This window comes from Pongo abelii, chromosome 2, assembly GCF_028885655.2.
Source record: "Pongo abelii isolate AG06213 chromosome 2, NHGRI_mPonAbe1-v2.0_pri, whole genome shotgun sequence".
Lineage (NCBI taxonomy): Eukaryota > Metazoa > Chordata > Mammalia > Primates > Hominidae > Pongo > Pongo abelii.
The window spans coordinates 125,492,958-125,507,291 of record NC_085928.1 but is presented as its reverse complement, the minus strand read 5'-3'; the positions used below and the strand labels follow the sequence as shown (position 1 = coordinate 125,507,291).

The 14,334-nt window shown below is 35.1% G+C and overlaps 1 protein-coding gene across 5 annotated transcripts in view; it reads left to right on the top strand.

Annotated features, from left to right (window-relative positions):
* The first annotated feature begins 1,880 nt into the window (after positions 1-1,880).
* RBMS3 (RNA binding motif single stranded interacting protein 3) overlaps positions 1,881-14,334 on the top strand; it is an 861,233-nt gene continuing 848,779 nt past the window's right edge. For 3 of the 5 annotated variants that reach the window (XM_063721659.1, XM_054550494.2, XM_063721652.1), the window contains exon 1: positions 1,882-2,048. In XM_063721659.1, the coding sequence (XP_063577729.1) occupies positions 1,923-2,048 (126 nt within the window). In that variant the 5' untranslated portion in view covers positions 1,882-1,922. Of the gene's footprint in view, positions 2,049-14,334 lie in introns of all 5 variants that reach the window. The other 2 variants (XM_063721655.1, XM_063721653.1) reach the window with 1 other exon arrangement.

Below are 14,334 nucleotides of genomic sequence, written 5' to 3'. Positions count from 1 at the left end.
GATAAGTATAAGGTACAACTTGAGCATGAGCTTTACAAAAGAGGGGAAGGAAAGTTTGCAAGGGACCACCATGATTAAAATCATTGAGGAGAGACTAATGCCACTTGGGAATGTAAGTAAACTAAGAGGTAAGGGTATTTACAGACTTGTTTATGCATAAATTTAAATCCTCTCTCCTAATCTAAGTGTGAAAACAGATAAGAGACAACCATGTAACTACAAGGGCTAGTCCTGAAATAACTACTTACAGAAACAACCAAAGTGAAAGTATTTGATTTTAGTTACCGTAGTTGCAGAGCAGAAACCAAGACACTTTCAAGGCCAAAGGTAAGTTTTGTAGTGGGCTCATTTATTCTTTGAAGCGACTGTGTATGGCATACAAATAACAGGATTTTTTACATAAATACAGGGCTTAACGTACTTCGAACCAAGCACAAATGTCTATTTTTACAAAAGTCCACTGTTGCTTCTCCAACACAGGTTTGTCCTGGGGAGGTATGCAATATGCAATATGCATGAGATCTGCAGATCTCATTGAACTATTGAACTATTGAATCATGTGGACAGCATACATGGTAGGGTGGTGATGGAGAATGTTAATGGGGAAAGATAGACCACCAAATAAGTTTGGCTACCTTAAGAAGGCTGTATTCTCCAGTTTTTGGTTTACATATTTTAAATTGTTAACTACCATTAAATCACAGATTTAAAATTTTCTTTTCACTTTCCTAATATTTTTAAGGTCATTGTGAGAGAAATGGCCCACTTAGAGCATTTAAATCACTGAGGTTTTTGCTTTCTTTTGGTTATCCCAAGATGCTCAAACCTGTCTTCAGAAAATTGTTCTTCTAAGTATTTAGTGATATCAGAATCTACCCCAATGGGAAACACAATCATAGATAAAAGTTTCTTCTCCACTGGGTTTCCTGAATATAATGGCAATGCGATTAGCACATTTTCCCAGTGATTGAGTTGGCATGTGCCCATAGATTTATAAATAGAATTTATTGTGAAAGTTACTGTGCTGCTGGGGTAAGTGGCTATTGCAATTTGAGGATAGAAAGTGTTCTCTGAAAAGAAACTATTATATGCCTTATATGCCATGGCCATCTGAGGACAAAGAAGGACAGAAGATACAAGTGAGTTTTGTTTTCAGTGAATTCTACCCTATGCACACTTATGAACAACCAGATATATTTAACATTTAAAAAATGCATATTTTCCTACCCCTCTATTTTCAGTTATGTTGGTAGAGCAGGTTGGGGGTGAATGCTGATTTTGAATCCTTCACCATTTTGCTCTTTAGAAAGTAGAATGGTGACCTGTATAAATGTATCCAGATTCCTGCTGATGTCTCCCAGGACAGCAATAGACTTATGGAGTTTAAAGACTAGTTAGAGTTGAGAAGCAGCCTGTGCCTTAATCCAGTCCTTGTAAACTAAGATTTTTGCTTACTGCCTTCAGATGAGACTAATGGTGAATTTCTAAGGCGAACACTATGATAAAAGGACATTTATATAATTGAAAATATCACTGTTGCTGTCACCACTAAAACATATCTTATTTCTAAAGGCTGGAGTTGCATCTTGCAACTAGAAAAAAAACTGTTTTCAATAAGATCAATTTCAAAGAGACTTTGTGCTTTGTGATCCAGTCAAAATTCAAATAGGGAGAAAATACTTTTATCCTATTCAGAACGGTATTTGATCCAGTATTTCAACAGTATTCGATGCATCCTCTTAAGCCATCAGCCATTTCTCTTAATCAGCTGAGTCCTGTGCCTTGGTCATACATGAGAATACATGCTGCAATACAGTGCTGGCTCAGGTTTAATAAAGAGCTGTCTTCACATTGCATTTCTTTCTTTTTGATAGTCTAGCTCCACAGTGAGAGCCTATCAAACTAGTAAGTCACGAGTGACCATGAGCCCTGGCTTCAGCTCCCAGTGGAACAGCAGCCAACCAGCCTGGAATACATACACCTTTCCAAGAGCCAGCCTGCACTACCAGTCCCATGCCAGCTATACCTACTGTACTGGACACCCTGCTGTAAGTACCTCATTTTTCTGTATTTTGAAAATTGGATGATTTATGCAGTTACATTTTCAATCTAGAGTGGGTATCTATTAATTGGGCTTTTTTTCTAATGATATAATGCTTCCAAGGTAAAAATTTGCTGCTCTTGAGTAAAAGAGATAAGAATTTAAAAAGTCTTTTAAGTGTTTAAGTAACATGTTTGGATGATTTTTGCTGAAAACTGATATTGCACTAAAAGTTATTTCTAAGTGATGTAGTGTTGGTGTGGAGACTGGATGCACATGTATCTCTAGTTTTATTCTTCTGGTTTCCTTTTGACTGTTGCTTATGAATTTAGTTGGTTGCTTTTGTGCTGAGACAGGATGCCTTTCAAAATGACATAAGAAGCCAGTGGGGGGGGATCCTGGATGCCCCCACTTTCATCAGTGGCCTTGTTGACATATTTATACAGACATAAATATATAGAAATCGATTCATCAGTAGGGTATTTTCCAGTTACTATTACACAGACATCTGAGGTTGTTGGCATAGATGATTCAAAGGGCAAGGGAAATAAACCTCTAATAAGGGAAAAACGAACTCATGGAATTTGAAGACCTTTTAGAATAGGGTACGTGTTTCACCAATATGTTTTTCTGTTTTGATTCAATTCTCATGGAATACAATTTTTCTTTGATTGCAAATTACCTTTTGTATACTTGAAAAATGTCATGATTAATGTTGATTAGTAAGATCTCTCTTTACTGCTAAGAACCCATGCACAGGATGCCTAGAGAATGAAAGACCTTTGAAAGTGAGTCACATATGCCTCTCGTAACAAATCATCTAATTGATGAGTCACAGTAGGCATGGATTCTGCAGCCATTTCATTCAGAAGACCTATTGTAGACTTCTGTACTTCAGCTGGCATTTTAAGGTTATGGAACTATAAAGTACACAGTGCTTCTAAGTTGAGAGAATGTGTCTCAAATATCATGTCATAATTTCACTTAAAAGAAGACTCAAGGAATTCACTTAAAATGTAAATTAGTATGACTTTGTTCATAGGCAATTTGGAAATAACTATCAAAATTGCACATACTTTTGACTCAATAAGTAAACTTTTGGCATTTAATCGGACATGTACAGGATATATGTACAAGGATAGTGTTGACAACAGTTTTGAAATTACTTGGACCTCAATAACCATATTTTCTTTTCATTTATCTTTTAACAAATACTTATTAAGCATTATCAACCATTTAATATGTTCGGTATTTTTCTAGGTGAAAGAAACCCAAGAGTGAACAAGACCAAGTCTTGCTCTTATGGAACTTCTATTCTAGGGAATGGGGAAGTTGGATATTATATAAAAAACATATAAATACAAAGAAGCAAACAAGAAAGAAAATTATACCACAATGTTATATGCTAAGCAAAATAAATTCTACACAGAGACTTAAAATAAATTGAAGTAACAGAGAATAACTGGGTGGCTACTTGAGATTGTGTGGTCCACCAAGTCCTCATTCAGGAGGCCGGGTTTTATCTGAGATCTGAATGAAAAAGAGATGTAACTAGGCAGAGTTTGGGAGGATGAGCATTATAAGCAGAGGAAACAGCTAGTGTGAAGGATCTGAGGCAGGAATGAGCCTGGTTCCCTACACAGGGAGAAAGTCATTGGAACTTAGGAGAGAATAGAGAGATAAAGTCAGAGAAAGAGACAGGGATCACTTTATTCAGATTGAAAAGTAGCACTTTGTCATACCAAGTAAGGAGTTTGTATTTTATTTAACTGTGATGGAAAACTATCAGAGTGTTTTAAGCAAGGAAATAATATGACATAATTTTTTTAGGACTCAGTCTGGCTGCTAAGTGGAAAATTTCTGGTGGAGTAATAAGAAGTAAAGTACAGAGTCAAATTAGGAGAGTATTACACACACATATGTGTGACTGCAAAAAAATACATTTTCTTGTAATATCCTTTGACCTATTTGATGTTCAAAATATATGGAACTTGTTTTTATAATGAAAAACCAAGTTGCATTTATTTTGCATAAATTTTTCTTTAGTAACCAGTTTCATATCTAGTATGTCTCATTAGTTTCTTCTTCAGTAGTTATTTTCAAGCCAGAAGTTGACAAATTGTAATTTAATAAAGTATTTCAATTCATATTCTTATTGGCTTCAAGGTCATCTAAAAGTAGCTGACATTAATTGAGCACTTAATGTTTTCTAAGCTCTGTATTAAGTACTTTTACATGCATTTTACACACACACACACACACACACTTTTTTCAAAACAGCCCTAGGAGTTAGGTACTATTATTATCATTTTAAGGGTTAGTGAAATGAAGTTCAGAAAAATTAAGTATCTTTTCCTAAGTAACATGACCAGAAGTGGGGCCTGAGATTCAAACATTGACTGTCTAGCCTCCCACTAGTATTCTTACCCATTGTATTATATTGCCCCTTGACATTGAATCACTGTGTCTTTATTTACATGCCGAGGACAAATACATGATTATATCTCAGAAAGAACCCTCGCTAATAATTTAGCTTAAATTTTCATGTTACTCTTTAGAGAAATATTTGCATTTATAAGATATTTGATTTTAGGTCTGGGGGTAGGAGGAAACAATAGGTGCTATCATGTCTTAGAAACCACCAGGAAAATTACAGGTTATCTAGCTACTTTTTGTGCTTTAAGGCCCAGCAGCTGATACTTTCTTTTGTCTCACTGCTGTGAGTCAAGTGAGTCAAGCAAGAAAAGTAGAAGCAAAAGATTAGAAAATCCTTAAAAAATAGTCATGGGCGTTACACTTCTGATTTCAAGGACACTCTGAGGATCAACTTTAAAGCCTACCTGGAATTCTTTCATTATCCCAACATTATAACTTTCTTTCAAATTTTCTTCCTATGCCTGATCAGATGCCATTAAACTCTTGACTCAAAGATCAGTGCTCATTTAACTCTGCTACTGCTTTGTGAAAGGAATTATATAATCTAAAAATAAACCAGAGGTTCAATATAGGGAGACTTTGAGGGCTGGGTTTGGAAGACAACATGCAAAAATGTTGACTATTTCATAGTTTTTACTTGAGTCCATTTTGCAAGAGAAATATTTGGGGCTTCAAAAAGTGAGAGTGGATTCCATAGTTGCTATGCAGTCTAAGATCCACAGTGGTTTCGTGGTTAAAACCACAGAAATGGAATTCTTGTCTGAATAGATTCCCAGTGATTTTCTTGAGTCATATAATTTAGTAGCCTTTAATGGAGCTATAAATCCTCTGCCTGCCTTGTGAAACTCATGTCCTTTTCTCCAATTCACTAGTTTGATTGAAGATTTCCAGTTTTTTTAACTGGATATCCTGGAGTTACAAGGGTGTCAGCCAATGTGGTATTTGTGTAGTAAGTATATATGACTCAAAGGCTTCCCCTTTGCCTCTATTCCCCTGCTTCTGAGGAATCCTGATATCCCATGAATGTCTGGTTAGTTAACTTGAAATTGGTAACCTTGAGATTTTATTCTAGGATTTAATCTAGATTTTATCTCAGAATGCAGTTAGGCCTCTGCCTGACCAAGTAAGGATTTTCTCAGAGCCCTTTTGTACATCACTGTATTAGTTTCCTATAACTGCTGTAACAAATTACCACTTACATTGAGCTAAAAACAACATGTCTATCTTTTATAGTTCTGGAGGTTGGAAGGCTGAAATGAGTTTCACTGAGCTGAAATCAAGGTGTCGGTAAGGCTGTGCTCCTTCATGAGGCTCTAGCGGAGAATTTATTTCTTGGCCTTTTCCAGCTTCCAGAGCTAAATTCATTGCGTATCTTGGCTCATAGGCCCGTCTTCATCTTCAAGGCCAGCAGCATAGCATCTTCACATATATCTCTGCTCCATCTTCAGATCACCTTCCCTATCTATAGTCAAATCTCTCTCTGCTTCCCTTTTACAAGCTCACTTGCTATTTCATTTAAGAGCCCACCTGGCTAATCCAGGATAATCTCCCTGTCTAAATATTTTTAACTTAGTCACATCTGCAAATTTTATTTTGCCATATAAAATCATACTCACAGGTTCTGGGGATTAGGTCATAGACATCCTGGTGAACGATTATTCCCCTTACACTGATCATAATATTCCATGACTCAAAGACTAGTTTCTGAGTCATTAGGTAAGTATTTGGGGCTTCTTGAAATTAATGAGGCTTATCTTACTGAGGGAGATAATATAAGAGGGATTCTTTGAGTGATGGAGGATGAAATCCCTGTGGCAATTCAAAATTATTGAAACTCACAAATATAAGTTTGATTTTCCAGAAATCCACTGTTTTTCCACTTCTAAAATGAAGTCGATGATAACTATCCCCTTGGTAACTACTCCAATACATATCTTAAAAGAAAATACAAAGACAGGATTACTAGAGCTCTACCAATGTTTTATTCACTGCACTAGTAAAGGAAGAAACAATTTCCAGGCATCTAGAATGCCCTCACTAGCTTGGATAATATTCAAAAAGTGGCAAAAAGTAATATTCAAAATATTCAAGTAATGCAATATTACAACTTTTAAGCCACATATTAAATATGGAAATACCTTTTATTATCCAAGGAAGCTACTAATATATAAGTGAATTTATTTAGTCATATTATTTGTAGTATATTTTATTCCAAAAATCATTCCACAAGTTTCCAAATAGCATATGGACTAGTGTGTTGGAGTGATCTTTCATTTGACACTTCTATTACTAGCTAAATGATAACTCTGTCTGCTTCATGACTTAACACATGGAATAACATCAAATTTCCAACAACTTTCTATTAGTTGAGAACCATTATATGAGGATAATGTTAATTAAAAGGAAGATGATTCATTGGCTGCCTTCATACTAGCTCTCTGATCTCCCCACATCTATTCCTCTCTTGCTCCTTTCTTTGCTCACATTTGAAATTGTTACAATTTAAATGATCCTAGGGACATGGAGAAGAAGAAGGGAATTAGAAAGAGAAGGAAAGTAGATAGTAACGATCTGATCCTAGGTGCTGAGGCCAGAAGCCTGTGTACCTTCTTTTTTTTTTTTTTTTCTTTTTCCAGTGAGGAAGTACAATATGACTTTTCACCCCACTGAGGCTAATCGGGAGACAGTGCCCAAGTGTAGCCCACTTAATAAGGGAGACAAGGCAGAAAGAGGTAAAGAAAATAGAAAGAGGTAAAGAAAACCTCTGAGCAGGTGCTCAGAGGTTCATGCTGCCTGCAGGTAGTAGAGGCTTCTTCTAAGCCTTTGTCTATCCCTTCAGAAAATAGCAGGCACAAAGGAGAGGAAAAGTGGGAAGGCTGTACTAATTTTCTCTTTCAAAAAAAAAAAAAAATCTGAAAGGGGAAGGGTGCAGACCTAGTACTGTCTTGCTGAAAAAGTCTCTCTTTTAGTCATTAAATAGGTTTCCAGGAGATTCCCTCCCTAGAAACTTGTTTACAAGGCTCAGAGACAACTGCCTTTCTCCAAGAATTAGGTTGTCAAATGAAACAAGTGTTCCCAAACCTACCAGAAGGGACATTAGCCCACAGTAAAGGCAATTTCTGTGTATGTCCATGGCAACTGCCTATATCCATGGCACCTAATAGCCTGCATAGCTGCTTCCTCAGCCCAGACCATGCTTTTCCCCATGGATAGGGACATGTGTTTTTTTTGTTTTTGTTTTTGTTTTTGATTTTTTGTTTTTGAAGTGTATAGAAAAGATAGGAAGAGGTTGCAAGTCTCCTTTCTTCTATATGAGGACCTTTATGCATCAAAGACCCACCAACTTTGCAAATAAATAGCAAACCCTCTGTCACAGGTCCTCTATCTCTGCGCTCCAATGCCTAAGCCAGAAAGATATCTTGGAATCACAGCTTACTTGTTTGTAGTTTCTGAAATGATACACAAATGCTGAGATTTAGATTATTAATTTTCATTGGTTATTCCAATTACTTTTATTCTATTTACTAACGTGTGGAAGTGTGTCAACACTTTAACAATTAGTATTGCTCTATACTAGCTTAATAATAGGTCTGCCTAGACTCTTGGAGCTATGGAAAACTTTTCAAAAAGTACTGACAATAGACAGTTTTCAAAAGATAATGAACAGATCTTCAGATACTATGAATTCTCTTTTGTAAACTGATTCGCCTGAAAACTCACCAGTATTACAATAGCTAAGGTCAACATATTCCCCAGTTTTCCTAGTTTATGCTTATTTCCTAGTATAGTTATTAATGATATCCCCTTTAACTCTAAAAAGTGTTTAGGTTTAGAAGTTATATGGTCTCCCTACCACACTCCTTTACAAAAAAAGGCATATTCCTTGCACACAAATCTTACTGTGCTTCATTGCTTCAGGGTTTAAAATCTCTCCAGGGAGCACCAACAAAGGAGATGCCTCATGTAATGATTAATCAGGTACTATAAACCAATGGGGCTTCTAGTCTTTTCCAGCCATGTATGTATCTCTGTACTAAGGGAGAAGGAAAGTCTTTAACATATCTTTTGCAATTATTTAAACTTTTAATGAGATTGTTAGATAACTGAGAAATGGGATACAGGGCATGTAATTTTTCAAAATTCTTCTAGACATATGTGAACAGTTTGAGGACCTTGGCTCAATGGTAGTTTTCCTAAGCTTCATTTTTTACATCATGGAGGCCACTTTTAGTGAAAGGAGCTGCTCAGGATTCATAACTCTAGCTGCCCCCAACTCTGCTCAATTTTCCCAAAGGCCAAGAGATTAAATACTCAGCACACCTGTATCTCTTTCATTGTATAGCACATCTAAGGCTATAATTTTTCCCCTAACAAAAATCTCCTAAAAAAAAGGCTAAATATACAAGGCAGATAATAACATGGTTGACGTCATTTAAGGTGGGTTAATGAACCATCAATTAAAATTATTTTGCTACTCAGAACATCCAACTGACAGTGGCTTCTAATGGTAAGGTTTATATTAACTGCCTTAATAAAAAGCCTGGATGTAGGGATGCACATTTATATTTGTCTAGGATGGCTGCAATAATAACACCCATTCCACATTTCTGTCTGCAATATGATATTGCCATTTCCCAACCAAGAAATGGGGTCTCAAAGCCCTCTTCTTGAAACCGGCTGGCCTTTGTAACTCACTTCTAATCGATAGGATGTGGTAGAAATGACGCAGTGTGACTTTTAGCTTTGAAAAAGCTATGCAGCTTCTATCTGGTTTTCTTGAAAAGCTTAGTTTCTGAATGCATTCTCTCTGGACACTGTCACCACACTCTTCCAATCACCATGCAAAGAGGAAGCCCCAAGCCACATGGAGAGACCATATGTAGGTTCTCTGGGCAATAGTTTCTTGGACCTACTTCTTGAGGTACCAGACATGAGTATGAATGACTCTCCAGATGATTACATTCTCCAACTGTCTGAGCCACTTTCAGGTATTGGTGTCTTCCCATCGAAAGTCCTAGGAATGACAGAGCAGAGACAAATCATTCCCATTGTGTCCTATCTAAGTTTCTCACCCACAGAAACAGTGATCATAACAAAATGGCTGTAGTTTTAAGCTGCTAAACCTGGAATAGTTTATTTTTCAGCAATAGTAACTGGAACAATAACTATTTCTACATTTGGTGCAGCAGTTGATCAACATCATCTAAGAGATAGGCTTGTTCTGCCTTTCCTCTTTGCCATCCTCTGTGTGTTGGTGATGTCACATCTCTTTGAAACGAGATGAAACCTACAACTCTAAACCTTTCATTTATATAGTACAGTGCTCCAAGAAGGTAGAAAGAAAGCAGGGGATTTTACCTTGTGCTACAATTTTTAGAAACATTTTAAATAAGATTTTTAATTTCCAAATAAAAATTATATACATTTATGGTGTATATCGTCATGTTTTAAAATATGTATAAATTGTGAAATGGCTAAATCAAGCTAATTAATAAATGCATTACCTCATATACTTATTCTTTATGGTGAAAACACTTAAAATCTACTCTCTCAGCAATTTTTAAGGTATAATACATTGTTATTAACTATAGCCCCAATGTTGTACAATAGATCTCTGGAACTTATTCTTACCATATGACTGAAATTTTCTATCCTCTGATCAACATCTCCCCAATTCCTCTAACCCACCCCAACCTTTGGTAACTACCATCCTATTCTATGTCTATGAGTTCAATGTTTTTAGGTTCCACAAAATAAGTGAGATCATGTATTTGTCTGGTGCCTGGCTAGTTACACTTAACATAATGTACTCCAGGTTCATCCATGTTGTCATAAATGCTAGAATTTCCTTCTTTTTAAAGGCTGAATAGTATTCCATTTTGTGTATATGTGTATGTATGTATATAAACATGTGTACATACATACGGTTTTTTGTAATGACTGTACACCAACAGTGGACAATGGTTCTCCTTTCTCCATATTCTCTTTAACACTTGTTATCCCTGGTCTTCTTGATAATAGCCATTCTTGTAGCTATGAGACAATATCTCATTGTGGTTTTAATTTGTATGTCTCTCGTGATCTTTCAAAATCTCTTAGTGATTTTGAGAATTTTTCTTTTAGTATGCTGTGAAATTTGGTTTGGTAGTATTTGTTGAGGATATTTGCATCCATGTTCATCAGGGATATTGGCCTGTAATTCTCTTTTCTTGTAGTGTCCTTGTCTGGTTTGGTATCAGGATAAACTAGCTGGCCTTGTAAAAAGGAGTATGAAAGTATTCCCTTTTCTTCAATTTTTTGAAAGAGTTTGAGAAGGATTGGAAGTAGATCTTTTAAAGTTTGATAGAATTTAGCAGTGAAACCATTAGGTCTTGGCTTCTCTTTGATGGAAGACTTTTCATTAGTTCCGTCTCCTTACTCATTATTAGTCTGTTCAGACGGTCCATTTCTTTGTGATTCAGTCTTGGTAGGTTGCATGTGTCTGGAAATGTATCAGTTTCTTCCAGACTATCCAATTTATTGGCATATAATTTTTCCTAGTAGTCTCATGATGTTTTATATTTCTATGCCATAAGTTATAATGTCTCCTCTTTTCCTTTCTGATTTTATTTGAGTCATATCTCTTTTTTTTTTAGTCTAGCTAAAGATTTGTTGATTTTCCTTATCTTTTTCAAAAATCAACTCTTAATTTTGTTTATCTTTTCTACTGTTTTTCTAGTCTTATTTCATTTATTTCTGCTCTGGTCTTTATTATTTTCTGCTTTTTGCTAACTTTGGGATTAGTTTGTTACTGTTTTTCTAGTTCCATGAAGTGCAGTGCTAGGTTGTTTATTTGGGATCGTTCTCCTTTGTTGATGTATGTAAGTGTTTATTGCTATAAACTTTACTCTTAGAACTGCTTTTGTGGCATCCCACCAGTTTGGTTATGTTTTGTTTCCATTTTCATCTCAAGATATTTTTAAATACCCCTTTTAATTTCTTCCCTTTTAATTCTTTGATTAGATAATTTAATCCATTTAAATTCAAGGTAATTATTGATATGTAACGAGTTACAACTGCCATTTTGTTCATTGTTCTCTGATTGTTCCATTTTCTTTCTTTCTCTCTTGCCGTCTTCCTTTATGATTAAGAGATTTTCTCTACTGGTATGCTTTCTTTTAAGGTGGGGCATTAAATTTCTTCACTGACTTACTGGTTTTCAAAAGCATGTTGTTTACTTTTTATGTATTTGTGAATTTTCTGGAATTCCTCCTGTTATTTCTAGTTTCCATATATATATATATATATATATATATATATATGGAAAAATATATCCCATATATTGTGGTAGGAAAAGATACTTGATATAATTTCAGTCTTCTTAAATTTGTTAAGATATGTTTTGTGACTGTCGATCTGAATCTATCCTGAAGAATGTTTCATGTGCCCTTTAGAAGACTGTATTCTGTTGTGGGTTGGAATGTTCTGTATGTTTGTTAGGTCGACTAGGTCTAAAGTGTAGTTTGTCTTGTATTTCCTTACTAATTTTCTGTCAGAATTATCTCTCAGTAGCTGAAAATGGGGTATTTAAGTTCATTACTATTATTTTAATTACAATCTCTCTCTCCCTTTAGATCTATTAACATTTGCTTTATATATTTATGTGGTCTAATGTGAAGTACATATATATGAATATTTTTGTTATAGTCTCTTGATGGACTGACCATTTTATCATAAAATGAAATTCTTTGCTTCGTTTTACAGTTTTTGACTTAGAGTTTACTTTATCTGATATTAGTATAATTACTATTCCTGATGTCTTTTGGTTTCCATTTGCACGGAATATGTTTTTGCATCCCTTCACTTTCAGTCTGTGTGTTCTTACAGCTGAAGTGAGTATCTTCTAAGTAGCATAGAGTTGGGTCTCTTTTCTTATAATCTACATTCAAGGTAATTATTGATATGTAATGACTCCCTGCTGCCATTTGTTGATTGTTTTCTGGTTATTGCATAGGTTCTTTATTCCTTTCTTCCTCTCTTGCTGTCTTCCTTTATGATTAAGTGATTTTTCTCTACTGATATGCTTTGATTTTTTACTATTTATCTTTTGTGTATTTACTACAGATTTTTGCTTACCAGGAGGTTTACAAAGAGTATCATATAGTTATGACAGGCTATTTTGAGCTGATAATAACTTTTATTACATTAAAAAACTATGCTTTTACTTCACTCTCCCATTTAAAATTCAGTTTTTTTTTTTTTTTTTTTTTTTGTGGAGATGAGGTCTTACTCTGTTGCCCAGGCTGTTCTTACACTCCTGATCTCAAGTGATTCTTCCACCTTGGCTGCCCAAAGTGTAGAGATTATAGGTGTGAGCTACTGTGCCTGACCCCATTTTAAATATTTGCTGTCACAATTTATATCTTTTTACATTATGTATCCCTTAAAATTTATAGTAATGGCTATTACTTTAACCTTCATATTAAAAATATAAATGATTTACACACCACTCTTACAGTATTAGAGTGTTCTTGATTTGACTGTGTAATTACCAGTGAGCTTCATAATTTCATATGTTTTTTTGTTACTAATTAGCTTCATTTTCTTTCAGCTTGAAGAACTCCCTTAAACATTTATTATAAGACAGGTCTGGTGGCAGTGAAATCCTTCAGCTTTTATTTATCTGGAAAAGTCTTTATGTCTTCTTTATTTCTAAAGGAGAGTTTTGGCAGGTACTTCAGCACTTTAAATGTATCATCTCACCCTCTCCTGCCCTGTAAATTCTCTGCTGAGAAATCCACTGCTAGCCTTATGGGAACTCCCTTATATGTTATTTGTTTCTCTTCACTTGCTTCTTTTAAGATCTCTCTTTGTCCTTGATTTTTTACAGTTTGATTGTAATATATTTTGGTGTAGTCTTATTTGAATTGAATCTGAATGGAGACATTTCTTCTACTTTAATATTCATATCCTTCTCCACATTTTAAAAGTTTTCTGCTATTATTTCTTTAAATAAGCTTTCTACCATTTTGTCTTCTTCTTGAACTCTTATAATTTTCTCTTTAGATGCTATCCCATAAATTTTATAAGCTTTAATTGTTTTTTATTCTTTTTTGTTCTTCTCTGACTATATATTTTCAAATAAGCTGTCTTTGACTTCACGGATAATTTTTTTCTGCTTGATTAATTTTGCTGTTGATGCTCTTTACCACAGTTTACATTTCACTCATTGTATTATTAAGGTCTAGAATTTCTCTTTAAAGATGTTTTTAATCTTTCTGTTAAATTTCTTGTTCTGGTCGTTTATGGTTTTTGTGATTTTTTTGGATTATTTCTCTTTATTTTCTTGAAGTTTGCTTAGCTTTCTTAAAAAATAACTATTTTGAATTCTTTGTTATGCAGTTTGTATATTGCTATTTCTTTGGGGTCTGCTTCTAGGAGATTGTGTTCTTTGGTGGTGTTATGTCTTCTTATTTTTGTGTGTTTCTTGTCACCTTACATTTATGTCTATGCATTAAAGAATTAGGGACTTGTTCCAGTCTTTACAGACTCACTTTTTCTGGGTAAGCTCTTTAGTAGTAGTCAGCTTATTTAGAGATTCTAGGCATGTCTCTGGTATAGTCTGAGAGTGAGTTTCCTCCTTGAGTCCTTAGGTAGTAAGTCTACCCCAGTGGCTCCAGGCTTGGATTTCCTGTAGTAACCCAGCTTGGTGCCTGAATCAGCAGGTATGTTGGCTTGATGACTGGTTACATGGGGTTGAGCCTGAATCCTAGAGCCACTGGGGTAGACTTACTGATCTGGTCCACAGGTATATTAGTCAGTGTTCTCCAGAGGGACAGAGCCAAAAGGATCTATGTATATATAAAGGAGAGTTTATT